General features: G+C 38.0%; 2 protein-coding genes across 2 annotated transcripts in view; one reads left to right on the top strand and one right to left on the bottom strand.

The window, feature by feature from the left end:
• The first annotated feature begins 3,295 nt into the window (after positions 1-3,295).
• Positions 3,296-5,083, top strand: ptrh2 (peptidyl-tRNA hydrolase 2). The gene is made up of 2 exons (XM_039677101.2): positions 3,296-3,432; positions 4,254-5,083. Exon 2 carries the CDS (start codon positions 4,256-4,258, stop codon positions 4,784-4,786), a length of 531 nt encoding a protein of 176 aa, XP_039533035.2. The 5' UTR covers positions 3,296-3,432; positions 4,254-4,255; the 3' UTR covers positions 4,787-5,083.
• Positions 5,084-6,003: 920 nt separating this feature from the next.
• Positions 6,004-15,881, bottom strand: part of cltca (clathrin, heavy chain a (Hc)) — a 35,412-nt gene continuing 25,534 nt past the window's right edge. Inside the window, exons 15-31 of the mRNA XM_039677099.2 lie at positions 14,034-14,159; positions 13,813-13,955; positions 13,241-13,475; positions 13,012-13,134; positions 11,871-12,016; positions 11,525-11,708; positions 11,206-11,398; positions 10,952-11,109; positions 10,079-10,351; positions 9,826-9,993; positions 9,429-9,578; positions 8,866-8,997; positions 8,663-8,773; positions 8,387-8,557; positions 8,086-8,307; positions 6,755-6,830; positions 6,004-6,665 (exon numbers count right to left, since the gene is read on the bottom strand). Coding sequence (XP_039533033.1) covers positions 6,529-6,665; positions 6,755-6,830; positions 8,086-8,307; positions 8,387-8,557; positions 8,663-8,773; positions 8,866-8,997; positions 9,429-9,578; positions 9,826-9,993; positions 10,079-10,351; positions 10,952-11,109; positions 11,206-11,398; positions 11,525-11,708; positions 11,871-12,016; positions 13,012-13,134; positions 13,241-13,475; positions 13,813-13,955; positions 14,034-14,159 — 2,748 coding nt within the window. The 3' untranslated portion in view covers positions 6,004-6,528. The remainder of the gene's footprint in view (positions 6,666-6,754; positions 6,831-8,085; positions 8,308-8,386; positions 8,558-8,662; positions 8,774-8,865; positions 8,998-9,428; positions 9,579-9,825; positions 9,994-10,078; positions 10,352-10,951; positions 11,110-11,205; positions 11,399-11,524; positions 11,709-11,870; positions 12,017-13,011; positions 13,135-13,240; positions 13,476-13,812; positions 13,956-14,033; positions 14,160-15,881) is intronic.

Below are 15,881 nucleotides of genomic sequence, written 5' to 3'. Positions count from 1 at the left end.
AGCCATTTTCTGTATTAGTTAACGCAAAAATAATTCAATATTTAAAAAAATGTCATGCTCATCGCACTATGTAAACATTAAAGTGGCGAACTTGAACATTATGTCCTCTTGAAGTGCACGTAGAGCACACACTCTATCACATTCAGCTGTGTGGGAGGAAACCGCTCAGAGGCCCCTAGTTCTAAGTGTTTAACTACTGGTATTACATACCCGAGGCTGTTTCGCAAGAGCAGCCTTACTCTAACCTAAGCTTTTTCAAGCCTCTTCTGCAGAACTGAAACCGAATCTATTAAAATAATGTCAGGGGGTTTTAATAAACCCAGACCATATTGGCAAAGACTCTGACTTACAGTTAGATGTCATTCTTAATTTGCGAGAACCTTGCAAGTGTTTTTATTGGATTAAGATGTGCCTTTAAGATGTAAATGACACTGTTAATGGTTATTCTTAAATCTTTTGGAGGCAGAAAGAATCACGTTTTTTTATCTAATTCATATATACTGTATATATATATATATATATATATATATATATATTTGGTTTTTTTTTGACCTCTTGAACAACTTCATCAACATAAATGTCCGTAGCAGGATTTACTGCAGCAGGAGGTATCCATGGTTTCTACTGCTTCTACCATTCAAAAGTGACAATACATACTATTCTATTGCAAAAAAATGCTGTTCTTTTTGAACTTTCTATTAATCAAAGAAATCCTGAAAAAATGTATCGCGTGTCTCTACAAAAATATCAAGCAGTTTTCAACATTGATACTAATAAGAAATGTTCCTTGAGCACTAAATCAGCATATTATAATGATTTCTGAACAATCGACACTGAAGACTGGAGAAATGATGCTGAAAATTCAGCTTTTCCATGACATTTTAAAATAAATTAAAATTTTATTTTTAATTTATATTCTAATAATCAAATAAATGCAACTTAGCATGATCCTTCTTTCATTAACGAGCGATAGATAGATTAGATGTGTTATATGTTATTTGTATAATTATCCAGCACAATCTTGCCCACAGTATCATTTACTACTTATGTAGTTGCCTTGCTAGTTTTTAGATAATAATTTAATGCTTTTATTATAGATTATGCTCCATTAATTGTTTATGTACCGACATTGTCTATTCTATTGTCCAGAAAATGTTGCATTATAAAAGGAAAATTGTGCACATTTCTGTTATAGTGAGGTCAATGAGTGCATTAGAAGAAAGCCTGCAAGGCTGACCTGTCTTTCCAGAGCTCTGATTATGTTGGTCCCACAGTCCCACTCTTCTTCAATGAATCTTTAACTCTGTCCCATTTTCAGACATCTCATTATAGGCATTCATGCACCTGAGGGACAGAAAATCACAATATTTAAAATGTCTTTAGGCCCACACAGAGAAAGGCAGAACAGGGAAGTATCTGCATTCACAGTCTTGTCTGTTCTCTCTTTTCTTTCTCTGATCATTTTGGTGGCCGAGTTTCTTTTCTGTGTTTTGCAAATTACTGTAACCCAATCAGACCTGTGCATGACCCAGTGACACAACCATCTGCACCTCCAGAATCATCATGGATGCCAAGTAAAGAGTGCAACCCAAGCTAAAAAAACAACAAATGCCAGTTTATTTAATTTTTTTTTTTTAATCTGGAACCTAAACATCCCATCCTTATCATATAAATGACAGTTCACCTAAAAATGAATAATCTGCCATCCTGTGACTTAAGTCCAGTGATTATAGTTTATAAAGTTATGGATTTTTCTTACAAAAACACATCGCTTCAGAAGGCCTTTATTAACCCGATTACTTTCATGACGAATTGATGCGCTTTTTTTGGGATTCAAAATCCAAGACAACATTCACTCCCAGTATAAACCTTGGAAGAGCCAGGATATTTTTTATATATATAAATCTGATTGTCTTTCGCTGAAAGAAGTCATATACACAGATGGCTTGGGGGTAAGTAAATTATGGGATAATTTTCATTTTTGGGAACTAATCCTTTAAGTTTGAAAGATTGCATGTGACAAACTCACATGAAGGATGAGTATTTGTGCACCTACCGATACCCTAGTCTAGTGAGATATCACAAGCACTAAATAGGCCAGTGGCATGACAGTCTATATAAAGACTCTCATTTCAGTTACCAACCACACAAAAAACCCTGAGGCCCACCACAAAAGCACTGAAAATAACTCAAGTACTGCAGGGTGCTGACATCACTCAAACAATAAGTTTGTATTGCCATCACAGCGGAAGGTACTGCACCTTGCTGTGAAAACGCTTGATGCTGGTTTTCTTCTTGGACCAGATCTTTTCACACCTCCTTCTTTTGTCTGTCACAAACATTCAGTACTCGCTTCTCAAATTTCAACACAAAACACACAAAAAAAACAGACCCATCCTACAAATTCCCTGCTTAAATGCATGCCTAACATAATGTAATGCGCATTTGTAATTGTATTCAGTTTTGGATTCTTTAAAATTACAGATTTCACATGGTGCCTTTACCCAGGATGGATAACCTTCACAGCTGGTGTCAAACCATGCAGATGAATAGCAACCTGGATAAACAACAACAAAAAGAGCCAGCAGGTGTATAAGACGATCTTAAATGTCAGAATCAAGAACATTTTGTTCATAATGTCTTACACAATACTAAGCACACCTGCTCTCCCAATGCTACAGAGGCTAGGCCACAAACGTGTCTGGTTTCAAAGCTTCTTTACACTGTCTTAAATTAGGTTGGGCCTCTAGGGTTCAAAAGAAAGTACCCGGATGAGAGATTGGGACCCAATTGTGGGAGTACGGCTGTTACAGCATCCACCTGCCTTTAAATGGCCTATATAGCTAACCCATGATGCTCAAAAATGCTGTCTAGGTAGGCAGGTTCCAAGATTTTGTGACATAATCACTCTTACAAATGTCAAATTTCATTGGCATAAATAAGCATCAAGGCAATAAAGTTAAATTATGGGATACTGTTCATTTTTGGGAACTAACTGTTAATCCTTTAGTTGGAAAGATTGCATGTGACAAACTCACTTGAAGGATGAGTATTTGTGCACCTACCGATACCCTAGTCTAGTGAGATATCACAAGCAATAAATAGGCCAGTGGCATAACAGTCAGTCTATTTAAAGACTAAATTTTTGTTGTTGTTTTTTTTTTACACATTTAGCCTAGTCAGTAAAATTATGAACTATTTCCGTTCTAAAATCAAAGGTCCCTGAAAAAGGTGTGTGGAACTAAGGTTCCCGCATTATAATTTTCATGAATAATGATAAAATACACATTATACAAACCTGACTGAATATTTCTCGGCTTTCCGCGGTTTCTTTAAATTCCAACTCGTGACGTCATCAATACGCGTCGGCTTGAAAGAAGCGGCCCGTGTAGTTTGCTGGAAACTTCAGGTTGCTGAATCATTTTATTGCTGGTGAGTCCAGATTTCAAGTGGTCTTAAATAAAAATTTTCTGAATAGGTTCAACAACACTTGTTAGTTAAATTTAGAACTCGTTTAAATTAACACTTTTTAAATACATGATTCCAGCCGACTAGATTGCCAGCATGATTTGCCATGGACGAATGGCATTAGCTAGAGACATTGACTTGTACACAGGGATTTATTTGTGTTATAGAATATTAGAAACACTAAATATTAATGTTAATTTGATTCAGTGGGTGTTATAACAAATATTTTATCAGAATTACTATCGTTACAATAGTTTCTTCTAAAATGCCTCAACAGTTATTGTTACTAAACAAAAACTCCAATTGATTTTCCTTACTCTGTTTTCAGAATCTCTCTCATATAGTATCATTTATATACTCTTTGTGCTTTTTCAATTGCACCTTAATGCTAATATAATCGATTCATACTGATGTCATACTAGCTTCTTATTACGTCAGATGTGTCTTAGTATTAGAATTATTTATAATATGATCAGCCATGAATTGTATTGATTCTGTGCATTTTATAACCTTAAAATGGCTAACAGCTAAAAAAAAATCGATCTGTCTTTTAAAGTAATTGTATATGCCATTGGTTAATAACTGCTTTACCTAGTAACATTAACCCTAAAATGGTTACCATGATAATTTGGTGTAAGGGTTAAGCAGTTTCCTGTCTGTCCTTGTATTGTTCAACTGATCAGGCTTGATATGGGATTTAGAAAGTTATGCTTTTAATGAGAGAGAGTAATCAGTACAGTAATTTCATCACGTCCCCAACACCGCTAATCACTTTATTTCCTCAGGTATGATGATGGATTCTCTGTATGGGCCTGTCGCTCTGGGTTTACTGGCAGGTGTGGGCTGTGGGCTCTGCCTCGGATGGCACCTCAGTGGGCGTTTTGGCAGATCGTCCCGCAGCATGATGGCGGCTTTAGGAAACGGCGCCGCTGCTGGCAGCGAGGCCAGTGTGATGGGCGAGAGCGGAGAGTTCAAAATGATCCTGGTGGTCCGAACTGATCTGAAGATGGGCAAAGGTAAAGCGGCGGCACAGTGCTCTCACGCTGCTGTGTCCGCCTACAAGCAGGTCCAGCGCAGGAACCCAGAGCTCCTGAAACAGTGGGAGTACTGCGGCCAGCCCAAAGTGGTGGTCAAGGCTCCAGACGAGGACTGTCTGCTGGAGCTGCTGACCCACGCCAAAGAGGTTGGACTTCCCGTCAGTTTAATCCAAGATGCTGGAAGAACCCAAATTGCACCGGGGTCTCGGACAGTCCTTGGCGTGGGACCTGGACCGGCTGATCTTGTTGACAAAGTGACAGGACACTTGAAACTATACTGAATAACACTGTTCAAGATTAGATTAGATCAAAATTGGGGCAGTTCTGAGACATAATAGTATTTATATGATCAGATTGAGTGGAGAACTTCACTTAAAAGGGTTAAAATGACACATTGATTTATAGGTTTAACCATTTATTTTAAGTAAACAGTTTACCCATTCCATCATTGAACATATGAGTACATTTGTTTTGTCATAAGTTTATGTACAGAAAATTAGTTATGTGGGAATCTCATTTTTTATCATATTAATCACCCCCCTCATACCCAATGGAATAAAGGACTTTTGTTTGTTAAACTTTGGTGCAAAAATTACCCATTCCTTTTTCACTTGCACAATGCTAATATGACCTGCGGGGATTTCGATTTAAAACACTGGATTTTTGACAAACTGGCTGCTTATTAAATCAGACGTATTAACATTTTTATTTACATGTGTGATCAAGCCATGAATTGAATTCCCACTTTAAAGCTTCATTTATGTTATGCATGTCTGAATCAAACTGTCCAGTGAGTATGAAGGGGGAGGAATTGCAAAAACAAAAAAACCATGGCACATGAAACTGTGGTTAGACCATATTTTTCTTGATGAACAAGAAGCCTTTATTTATATGGTAATCTGGAGGGGGGAAAGAAGGGGGGGTCTCATTCTCTGTGCACAATCAGATCTCTACAATTTACGCGTCTATGTACGATTAATCTCAACTCAGTGAAAACTGAGCACAGGACACACAGGGAGTTTAAATCTTTCTTAAACCAAATGACCATTTGTGAGTTCTCTTCTGTACAAATAAAGGGTAAATTGAGTTTCGGAATAACTGGCAGGATAAACTGGCTTTCAAGTCTCACGTCGCTGCCTTACAGTGACCTAAACATCACAACAATAGCATACGCACACACACACTGCAGCACAGAGAGGTAAGGTTAGTAAAATACACACAGGTGTGAAGAGCCGCATATATATTTATATATATATTTTAATCATTACCCCTCCTCAAACAGATGGTCCCACACAATGAGCACGATACTGCACAACAAAAGTTTGTTTTTCATATGGAAAACCTGCATAGGTCAGAGAAAAAGTTTGAAGTTGCCGTATGAATGCGTCTTCATACATTTAAAACAACCTTTTTTTTTTTTAATATATATATTTATCGAGCGCTACACACCCGCATTGAATTACTGGTGTTGAGTAGTGTTTGTTTGTGGAGGCGGTAGTCATTTTCCTCGATTTTATTTTCTTTCCTGGAATATACAAGTTAAATGCAGACAGACTGAACAAGCTGCTCACACACATCAAAATGATACATTAGTTGTTTTTCCTCTGACTACGGAGTGCAAATCAGATTTTCTGTCTTATTTTAATTAAACTGACTTGCTTCTCCCACAAGTCTCCTCATTGTAGACACCCCCTTTAAGTTGACAGATAAAATTGACAGGAAATTAAATCTAGTAGATATTTGGAATGTGAAAAAAATAATAATTCTCAATGAAATCTTTGACAATATAGAAATAAAGTCCTTCATGATGGTATAAAGAAAACACAATAAACAAAAACGATCATTTAAAAAAAAAAAAAAAAAAAGGTAAAGTAAAAGAATAACATTTGCTCAAATCCCCCCTCCTCGTGAGCACAAAGTAAGAGTCGGACCGGTGGAGGACTGAGGGAGAGAAATCCACGGGGATTGCTGGACCGAACCAAGCGGCAGCAGGAAGAGGGACGAGCGGGAAACAGGGAGGTCCTTACATGCCGTAACCGAAACCTGGCTGGGCCTGAGGAGCCTGTGGGTAGCCAGGCGCTGCTGTGTACCCGTAGCCGTAAGCCTGCTGCGGGGGGACGGCCACACTGGGGCCTGCTGTCAGCATGAGCTGAGGTGTGCCTGAGGAATGGGAGGTAGTGAGAAAATGTATTAAAAATAAATGCAAAAAAAAAAAAAGTTTCCATTGCAATGTGCTTTCGTTGTTTTACCATAAACAATGGGTTGAGTTTCCGTCGCCTGCTCCTCCTCTTTCCTCAAAGACTCGCAGGTCTCCAGCTTGTCCACCTAAAAACATGAGAGAAACAAGTCTTTAGTCTGTGTGTGCTCATTTCTGTTGAGGAATAACTCATCAAAAATCTACAAGATTGTTGGCCTGATCGTGCGTCACGCAGAAAACAACAGGCCAATCAGTCGAGAGGCTCGTGAATATTTATTAGACAGGCCAAAATCAATCTGTTCTTATCAGAGCTCCTGAGAAAGAAGCTGTAACAATACAATATTGAGATGGTTTTTGGTACTTATACCGCACATATATATTTAAGGACATGAAAACCTAAAATTAATAATTATATAATACATTTAAATAATATATATTTAATAATTATACTAATATAAAGTATGTAAATGTTAATAAATTACTTTCAAAGTGAAAAAGGTTTCTTTTGAGTTTAAGATTAAAATAAAAATAATTCACATTTTTACACGTTGATAATTGATGTCTGCTAATAATTATACTTATATAATTTATTGCATGTAAATGTTAATAAATCACTTTTCAAAATGACAAACAGATATTTAAAATTGTTTGTGTTTTAAAATGTTAGTCAAATTTATTTACAAGAATTGATCATTATAGTTAAAGGAGTAGTTCCCTTTTAAAAAAACTTTTGCTGATAATTTACTCACCCCCATGTCATCCAATATGTCCATGTCTTTCTTTCTTCAGTCGAAAAGAAATTAAGGTTTTTGATGAAATCATTCCAGGATTTTCTCCATATAATAGACTTCAATGGGAACCAAACAGTTTAAGGTCCAAATGAGAGTTTCAGTGCAGCTTCAAAGGGCTTCAAACGACACCAGACGATGAATAAGGGTCTGATCAAGCGAAACGATCGCTCATTTAAAAAATAAATAAAAAAGTTTAAGTTTTATAAGCTCAAATAGTTGCCTTGCTCTGTTCTGTGAGTGTTCGTGACTCTCCTGTTCGAACTCGTTCATCAAAATGAACAAATCTTTTTTCGAGTCATTACTCAAAGGGTCCTAGATAAGACCTTTATTCATCGTCTGGTGTCGTTTGGACCTTTTGAACCGTTTGGTTCCCACTGAAGTCCATTATATGGAGAAAATCCTAGAATGTTTTCATCAAAAACCATAATTTCTTTTCAACTGAAGAAAGAAAGACATGGACATCTTGGATGACATGGGGGTGAGTAAATTATCAGCAAAAGTTTTTTTTTTTAAAAGTGAACTACTCCTTTAAGTGGCACTTGTAGTCCTCCACACATTTATACCCTGTTTTAGAGTAGAAGCCTGTCCTTACCTTGCTGAGGTATTCCCTCATCACCTGGATGAAGTAAGGCATGGAAAAGTCCATGATGTTGTGCCTCCACGCCGTCTCCAGCACCACGTCAGGCCTGAGCAGGTCGTAGCAGGTAAAGAGGCAGGCGGCGAAACACTCCTTCTTATCCTCCTGAAGGAACCACTGCAGAAGCTCCTCGGCCAGCTCGATGTCCTTCGACTCGGATGCATACTGCATGGCATCCTGGGTAGAACAACAAATCAGATTAGCAACACATTTACAAACAGCATAACTGAGATAACAACCCTGTCGTCCGCCTCACCTTGTAGAGTTTGTCTTTCTTGCACAGCTCCACGCTCTGCTTCCATCTGTTGTTGCCTTTGAAGAGGTAAGCAGCGATTCTCCTGAACTCAATCAGCTCGTGCTTCTCCAGACGCTGGGCCAGCGAGATGTTGTCGAAGTTATCGTATGCATCTATAGATGTCCTGAGCGCCTGCGGACGGGTTAGGTCAGCAGATGAGGTGGTGGACATGAGCTACAACAATAAGCTACTAACGGTTCAATGTTTTTTTATTTTGTTTGAAAGTGTTGTTTGTACCTGATAGTCTTCCTCAGAGATGAAGAGGTTGTTAAGTGCTTCATTGACAGACTTGTTGTTGTGGTTTTGTACTGATCGCAGGTAAGGCTTAACAAGAGGAAGCTGCTTAACCTGGAGAAATGGAAAAACTCTCGTTTTACATGATCTTAAAGAGGGAAATTAGCTAAAGTTGGAAAAGGTGGCCTTGTGCTTGCTTGCTTTACCTTGCTGAAGAAGTTGACGGCTCGTGAGTGATCCAGTCTTGGGGAAAGAACTATGAGCAGGTCGTTCAGTAACAAGGGTCTGAACTCCAGATAAAACTGGATTGCTTTGTAGTACAGTTCCACGTTGGCCACCTAAACAACATAAGAAACACAGTCACTGTTATTGAATGCATTTATTATATACTAGTATAGTATTTAATAATTAGCTTTTATTTGAACTTTAAATTTGTTGTCATTTTATTAGTTTGTTTGTTTTTCTAATTTATTTAGCTTTAATTCATTTTTATTTTTTTTTAACTTTTTTTTGTCCCCAAATCTTTTACACCCTTTATTGACGCTGGTAATTTATTCAATGCAATAGCACTAGTGTATAAAACATTTTTCCCCCCACTACACCATTAAAAATGTATAAATTAAATGCTTATATTTCTTTTCTTTCAGCTTTATTTCAGTTAACTACTAAATATAAAGCTGTTAAAATAGTTTTAGTTATTATTACTGGGAAAGTTTGAACTCAAGAAGTTAATTGAATGCATCTATTTATGAAAGCAGTTGAACTTTACCTTGGTGATGATGTCCTTAAACTGTCCCTCTTTCCAGGCATCTGTGGGATGGCTCATCATGGTGATGATGGCATTGTCAAACTCTTCATACTTGTCATAGAGGAAAACAAGCTCCGCCCACAGGTGAGCCTGCTCTGCAGCCCTCAGGACCTGAAAGAGAAAGATGTCAAGAAATGAACGAGACAGACTTTGTAACATCTGTGCATGGCAGATGATGACACCAAGATCACAAGAGAATATCTGATTACACGCTGAATTAAATTATAGCTGGAGGGGGATAATGGGAGAAGAAATCAATGAACTCCTGCTGTTTAACAGAACTGAGTGAGGGACACTAAAAGAGGAGTGTTACAAACCAACATCTGCAATAACAATCATCGTTTGCACTGCTGTGTACCTTGGGGATGTTGACTCTGGACCAGAAGAGCTCCAGGTGCTCCCTCATCTTCTGAGGTTTGAATTTAGAGTAGAGGATGGCCAGCTCTGTGAACATGCCCATGTGAGCGCGCTCCAACCCCAGCGCCGCCTCCAGCATGGTGATCAGCTCCTCGAAGTAGCCACGGTCCTGTAGAGCGCATTTGAAAACGATATCATTCAATTTGATCAGCTCTGTTAGTTGCAGAATTTTCTTTTGTAGGACCAAAACTTGCCTGGTAATAGTTGATGAGCTCTTCTAGTTCGTCGGCATGGACCACGATGTGAAGACCACACATCTGAGCCAATCTGAACTCCTTCCCATCCACACAAGCAAAGCACACCTCCTTCCAAGTGCGAGTGCTGTTAGCCTTACGGGCACCGTCCACGGCGGCCTGATACTCGCCCAAGTGGACCAGTGTAGAAGCCAAGCGGCCGAAATTGGAGACATTATTGTACAAGAGTTTGGCCGCCTCGTACATCTTCTCGTCGTAGCAGCGATCTCCAACCTGTGAGCGATAATAAAAACAAATGAACTTCAAATGTCTTGGGTAAAAAATAGACAAGCTCGGTCAATCATCTTAACAAAAAAATGTAAAATTTCGAAAAACTATTGAAAAAAACTTTATGCAGATTAGAAATGCTACCCTGGCAACTAACTGAAATAAGTTCAAGTTGACGTACTAAAATAACCGAATCTGAAGAAAAAAATTAAATAGAAAATATATAAATATATATATATACATATATATATATATATATATATATATATATATATATAGAGAGAGAGAGAGAGAGAGAGAGATAGTAACAAAACTGAATTCTAAAATGAAAAATAAAAATAAAAGCTAATTCAAATGATTAACAAATATTATAATAGTATACAAATACAGTAACACTATTTTAGTGTCCTTATAATAATGCATAATTTACTATTACTATAGTAAGTACATGTAAAATGTGTAACAAGCACCAAACATAAACCTAACCCTACAGTGTAACAAGGGCACATTCAAATAAAGTGTAACCAATAATATTAATATATGTAATAACACTGTTATTACACATTAAATTAATTAGCCATTCATAAAAAAGCAATTGTACATTACCTGCTGGATGTGTGCATTATTGGGTCCGTTTATAAACTCCTCCAGTTCAGCAAGGCGGTTGGTTTTGGCCAATGCGAAGATCAGCTCTGTCTCCACGTATGACTCTCTGGCCTTCTTTCTGGCCATCTGCAAAAACTTCACCAGGTCCTCCCAGTTACCTTAGCCAGGAAAAATAGATGTGAATATAGAATCAAAGGAAAAAGTCCATAAGCAAAATGATTTATCATCTAGGACTAGAAACGAAGAGGCCGTACCACTCTGATCAGCAGCCTGAACAACCTCCATGTAAGCCGAGGGGTCATCAGCCTTAATGTAGGAGTCAATGGACTCTTTGACGAGACCCTTTTGCAGCTGAGCCTTAGCCAGCTGACTCCACACCGCAGGTTCATTACAGCGCTCCGCAAACTCATACGCCCGGTCCAGATTACTGATGTGCTCAATCAGAACCTGAGGACGACAGGAAACATCAGCTCTTTACTTATCTGCTATTCAATAAATCACATTAGCAGGCCTACTTGAAAGCGAAGGGCGAGGGCTGCTGAGAGATGTACTGATTATGGCTCAACCATATACCTGCACCGCAGAGGTGTTGACATCAAACTTCTTAAAGATAGCAAAGGCCTCCTCAAACAGCTCGCTGCTGATGGCAATGTTAGCAATGTCTGGGGCGTCATAATTGTCCAAGCGGTTGATGTATTCCATGACGCGGGTGCGGTCTGCTTTGATGGCTGTTAGGATGAGCAGGTTCTGCAGGTTTCTAGGAAAGAGATGATGATTGATGAGGATTATATAAGGATTTAATATTCATTTAAATTAAAAAGTTGCGCAAGACTGTTTGGGCAAGAAATTGAATGTCTGTACAAGTCAGAAAATACACAAAAATGCCCTGTTCCAGCTGTTTATGTTTGGGCTTATGCACCTGTGTTCACTGAAGACCGAGTTGTCCAGGACGATCTTTTCCAGCAGCTCAATGAGTTCATTGGGCAGGTCAGCAGTCATGAAGGCCTTCACTGTGACCGACACTTCCTCTGGGTCCTGAGTCTCTGACAGGGCTGTCTGCACCACCTAAAGACACAAATAACAACTTGAACACCAGCACATTCCCAAACCATACAAGAGAATCAGCTTCTAATACGAGTTAATGACAAGTGCAGAGTATAAAACACATCTAAAACATTATCTACACTAAGTTTATGGTCGGTAATATACGTTTTAAATGTTTTTGAAAGTCTCCTATGCTCACCAAGGTCACAAAACAGTAAAACTGGTAATATTACAATCTAAAATAACTTATTTGAATATATTTTAAAATGTAATTTATTCCTGTGACGGCTAAGCTGAATCTTTATCATCATTACTTTCAGAAATAATGTTGAGTTTTTTTTTTTTACTACGCTTCCCAAAGTAAAGACAAACAGAAGGTAGCATAATTACATTTAGGGATCCCAGAATGCATTGCAACAAACTTAGAGGGGAAAAAAAAAAACTCATCGTAGATGGAGGAGTTGAATGGTGATTATGTATACAATGTATTCAATACAGCAAAAGTTGACAACATTAATTTGATCTAGTGCTTTCAAACGATTAAAATATTTAATTGCGATTAAACGCATTAATGTCATAGTTAACTCATGATTAATTGCTTGCTTTGTGCAATGTGTTTTTTTTAATTTTTTTATTGAAAACAACATTGGCATACCGTGTTCAATTTCACTCTAACATTCTCACTCGGAGCAAATAATCTCTCACACAATGTAACACTGTCCATCAATAAAAGGGCAACAAAATTGCCCTTTTGCAAAAGCATGTGAAAAAAAATGACAAAGAGGCCAAAAAGACCATTAATCACGCGATAAAAAAATTAACGCCGTTAAAATGGGCTTGCGTTAACACCATTAATAACGCGTTTAACTGACAGCCCAAATTTGATCTATTTAAAATAGACTTTTTCACCCAATATAAAAGTGAAATTAATAAAATATAACAATCATGCACTTCCATTTCCTGTAAGGGCCATGTTTATGTATTGTGAGAGATGAGTGCAACACATATACATTTACCTGGTCAATAAGAGGCCTCCTAAAGGGGTTGGTCTCCAGAAGCACACTGGCCCAGAGCTCCGGGTCTCTGCGGCGCACCAAGTACCGGGACAAACTCTTGAACAGCGAGTTCTCATTGCAGACCTATGTAGAAAAACATAAAGATACACAGTTTAGATTTCATGCTGTTTGGTTGAAATGTAATGGTATAAACAGGCTCAAAACGTATTTATGGTTGAGCATTACTAACGCTTATGAGCTCCTGGTCGCACTGTCCTCTCTCATAGGCCACACAGGCCAAGTGAGGGTCTCTTTTCTCGCAGTATTTCCCCACCACACGGCTGTCGTAGTACGGGTTCTCTCGCAGGAATCGTTCTGGGTTGTTGTTGCTGTCAATATAGATCTTGGCCAGGGCATTGTGGGTAGCTGGCTCCTCACAGCCCTCGTGGATACGAGACTCCAGCCAAGGCAACAGCAGCTTCAGTCTGCAAAAGAAACTCATTTAAGCCATCATATAATTGTTTTTCTCCCCCAGACATCCTGAAAAAGTCATTTTTCGCCCTCACAAAATGATTACAAACACCATATTGCAAATGTAAGCGCCATTGTTAAACAATCAGAACAGCTACTGCTGTTTGTTTTCTGTGTTTACTTGTGCAATCAAAATTTCATCTGGAAACTCTTATGCTGTACACAAACAAACGATTAAACGTCACCAAAAATAAACAGAAGCATCCTGGAACAGTTCTGAATCCAAGATAGCTTAGCATCATGATTTCAATTGCTTTGTTTTGATAACTTTACATTCGATATTGTTCATACCGGTTTCTCTTCTCAACCTCCGCCACCAGCTCGTCGGTGGAAAATTGGCCCCGCACAACCAGGATCAGGTTCTTGATGACGTCCTCGGAGCAGTCAACATCGAGGAGCCCTCCAATCACCACAGGCAGACGGCTTGGGTTCACCTACATGTACAAATTATCATTTCATTTTTGTTCATTGCTTGGCCACAGAGGCTACGTGAGTAACTAAAGGTTCCTTACCTTCTGCACGTAGATTTCGATGTACTTCTGCAGGCTGTTTCGGTACAGGTAGAGTACCAGGTCATGGACAAAGTCGAAACGATCGCACACAATGATGAGAGGCAGCTGGTCAGTGAGTTTAGCTTCCTGTCAGTCAAACACGATGGGGAAACGATAAGAGAACATCAGATATTCAGACAGACAAAAGGCATGTGTTCAGTAATACAGTCAAATCTGCAAATAACTCCAGGCGAAGTTTAAGAGCGACTTTTTAGCAATAGAACGAAATGCAAAACATTTCATTAATTATTTAGTATAAAGGAGCGGTCACACTGCACTTTTCGTTCCATTGACTTCCAGTCAAACGCATGCAAATGTGTCAGACTGGAAATGCAAGCTCATGCGATTTCACTGCGTTCCAATTGAAAGTTCAAGCTTGGCGAACTCTGGTCTGCGAATTCGCATCGCCATCACGTGAAGACGTGTGACCAGTAGAAGATCGATACTTCACGGCCTGACTTTGTTTGTTGATTCTATATTTTTTTACATTTTGAGTGTATTAATTAATTTTCATTATATGTTGAATTCATGTTTATAAATAAGATGCTGCAGAGCATGATGTCATATGACGTTGAAGAAATCTCGCATACTCAAAGTCTAGTGTGACCGCGGCTTAAAGGAGTTAAGAAAAAAAAAACATTTGCTGATAATTTACTCACCCCCATGTCATCCAAGATGTCCACGTCTTTCTTTCTTCAGTCGATAAGAAATTAGTATAACATAAGGGTATAACATAACAATAAGGGTCTTATCTAGCGAAACGATCGGTCATTTCAAAAATAAATAAAAAGTTTAAGTTTTACATGCACAAATGCTCGCCTTGCTCTGTTCTGGAATGCGCGTTCATGACTCTCCTGTTCAAACTCGTTTCTCAAAACGAACGAATCATTTTTCGAGTCATTTGGTTCATTCAACGAAGGCGAGGCGAGCATTTGAGCTTATAAAACTTAAGCTTTTTTATTTATTTTTGAAATGGCCGCTCGTTTCGCTAGATAAGACGCTTATTCATCATCTGGTGTCGTTTAAAGCCCTTTGAAGCTGCACTGAAACACTCATTTGGACCTTGAACCGTTTGGTTCCCAATGAAGTCCATTATATGGAGAAAAATCCTGGAATGTTTTCATCAAACTCCTTAATTTCTTTTTGACTGAAGAAAGAAAGACGTGGACATCTTGGATGACATCGGGCTAAGTAAATTATCAGCAATTTTTTTTTAAACTGAACTAATCCTTTAAGACTCAATTTTACATAACTTCAAAATATAAATGGATGGCAAAGCTTATGAAACAGATTTGACTGTATTTGTAAAAAGTAAATACTAAAATTAAAAAAAATTATTAGTTCTACAAAAACCTACCAAGTAAAATTAGATTTTAGTGAAGAAAAAAAAGCCTAGTTCTAACAAATGTGTGTGTATATATATATATATATATATATATATTACAGCTATAAAAACTAACTCTATAAAAACCTACCATATGGTTCATAATTTAAAATGTTATATTTATTAAAAACATAGCTCTATAAAAACCTACAAAATAATTTACAATTTAAATATATAATAAAACAATAAAATGTTTAAGCAATAAAAACATTTAGAGGGTAAGACAAGAATTAAGAGGTTAGTGGTAAAAAGGAAGGTCTATAACTGAAAACAAGGCTTGAATCGTCTCAGGTTTTGATGTGGCAGCTTTGCTCCCCCTGCTGGCTATAGCATGTACATTCTTCTGCCACACAGTGCAGTTTACAACACACACAGGATTAATGAACTGGGATTGTACAATTCACTCCACAGAAACACCACAGACC

The sequence above is a fragment of the Pimephales promelas genome, chromosome 23 (genome assembly GCF_988280905.1).
Source record: "Pimephales promelas chromosome 23, fPimPro1.hap1.1, whole genome shotgun sequence".
NCBI classification, from domain to species: domain Eukaryota; kingdom Metazoa; phylum Chordata; class Actinopteri; order Cypriniformes; family Leuciscidae; genus Pimephales; species Pimephales promelas.
This window is presented reverse-complemented; position numbering and strand designations above follow the sequence as displayed.

What these genes read in the sequence shown, in the direction of transcription:
- ptrh2 (XM_039677101.2), top strand. Translation starts at nt 4,256, where the DNA reads ATGATGATGGATTCTCTGTATGGGCCTGTCGCTCTGGGTTTACTGGCA.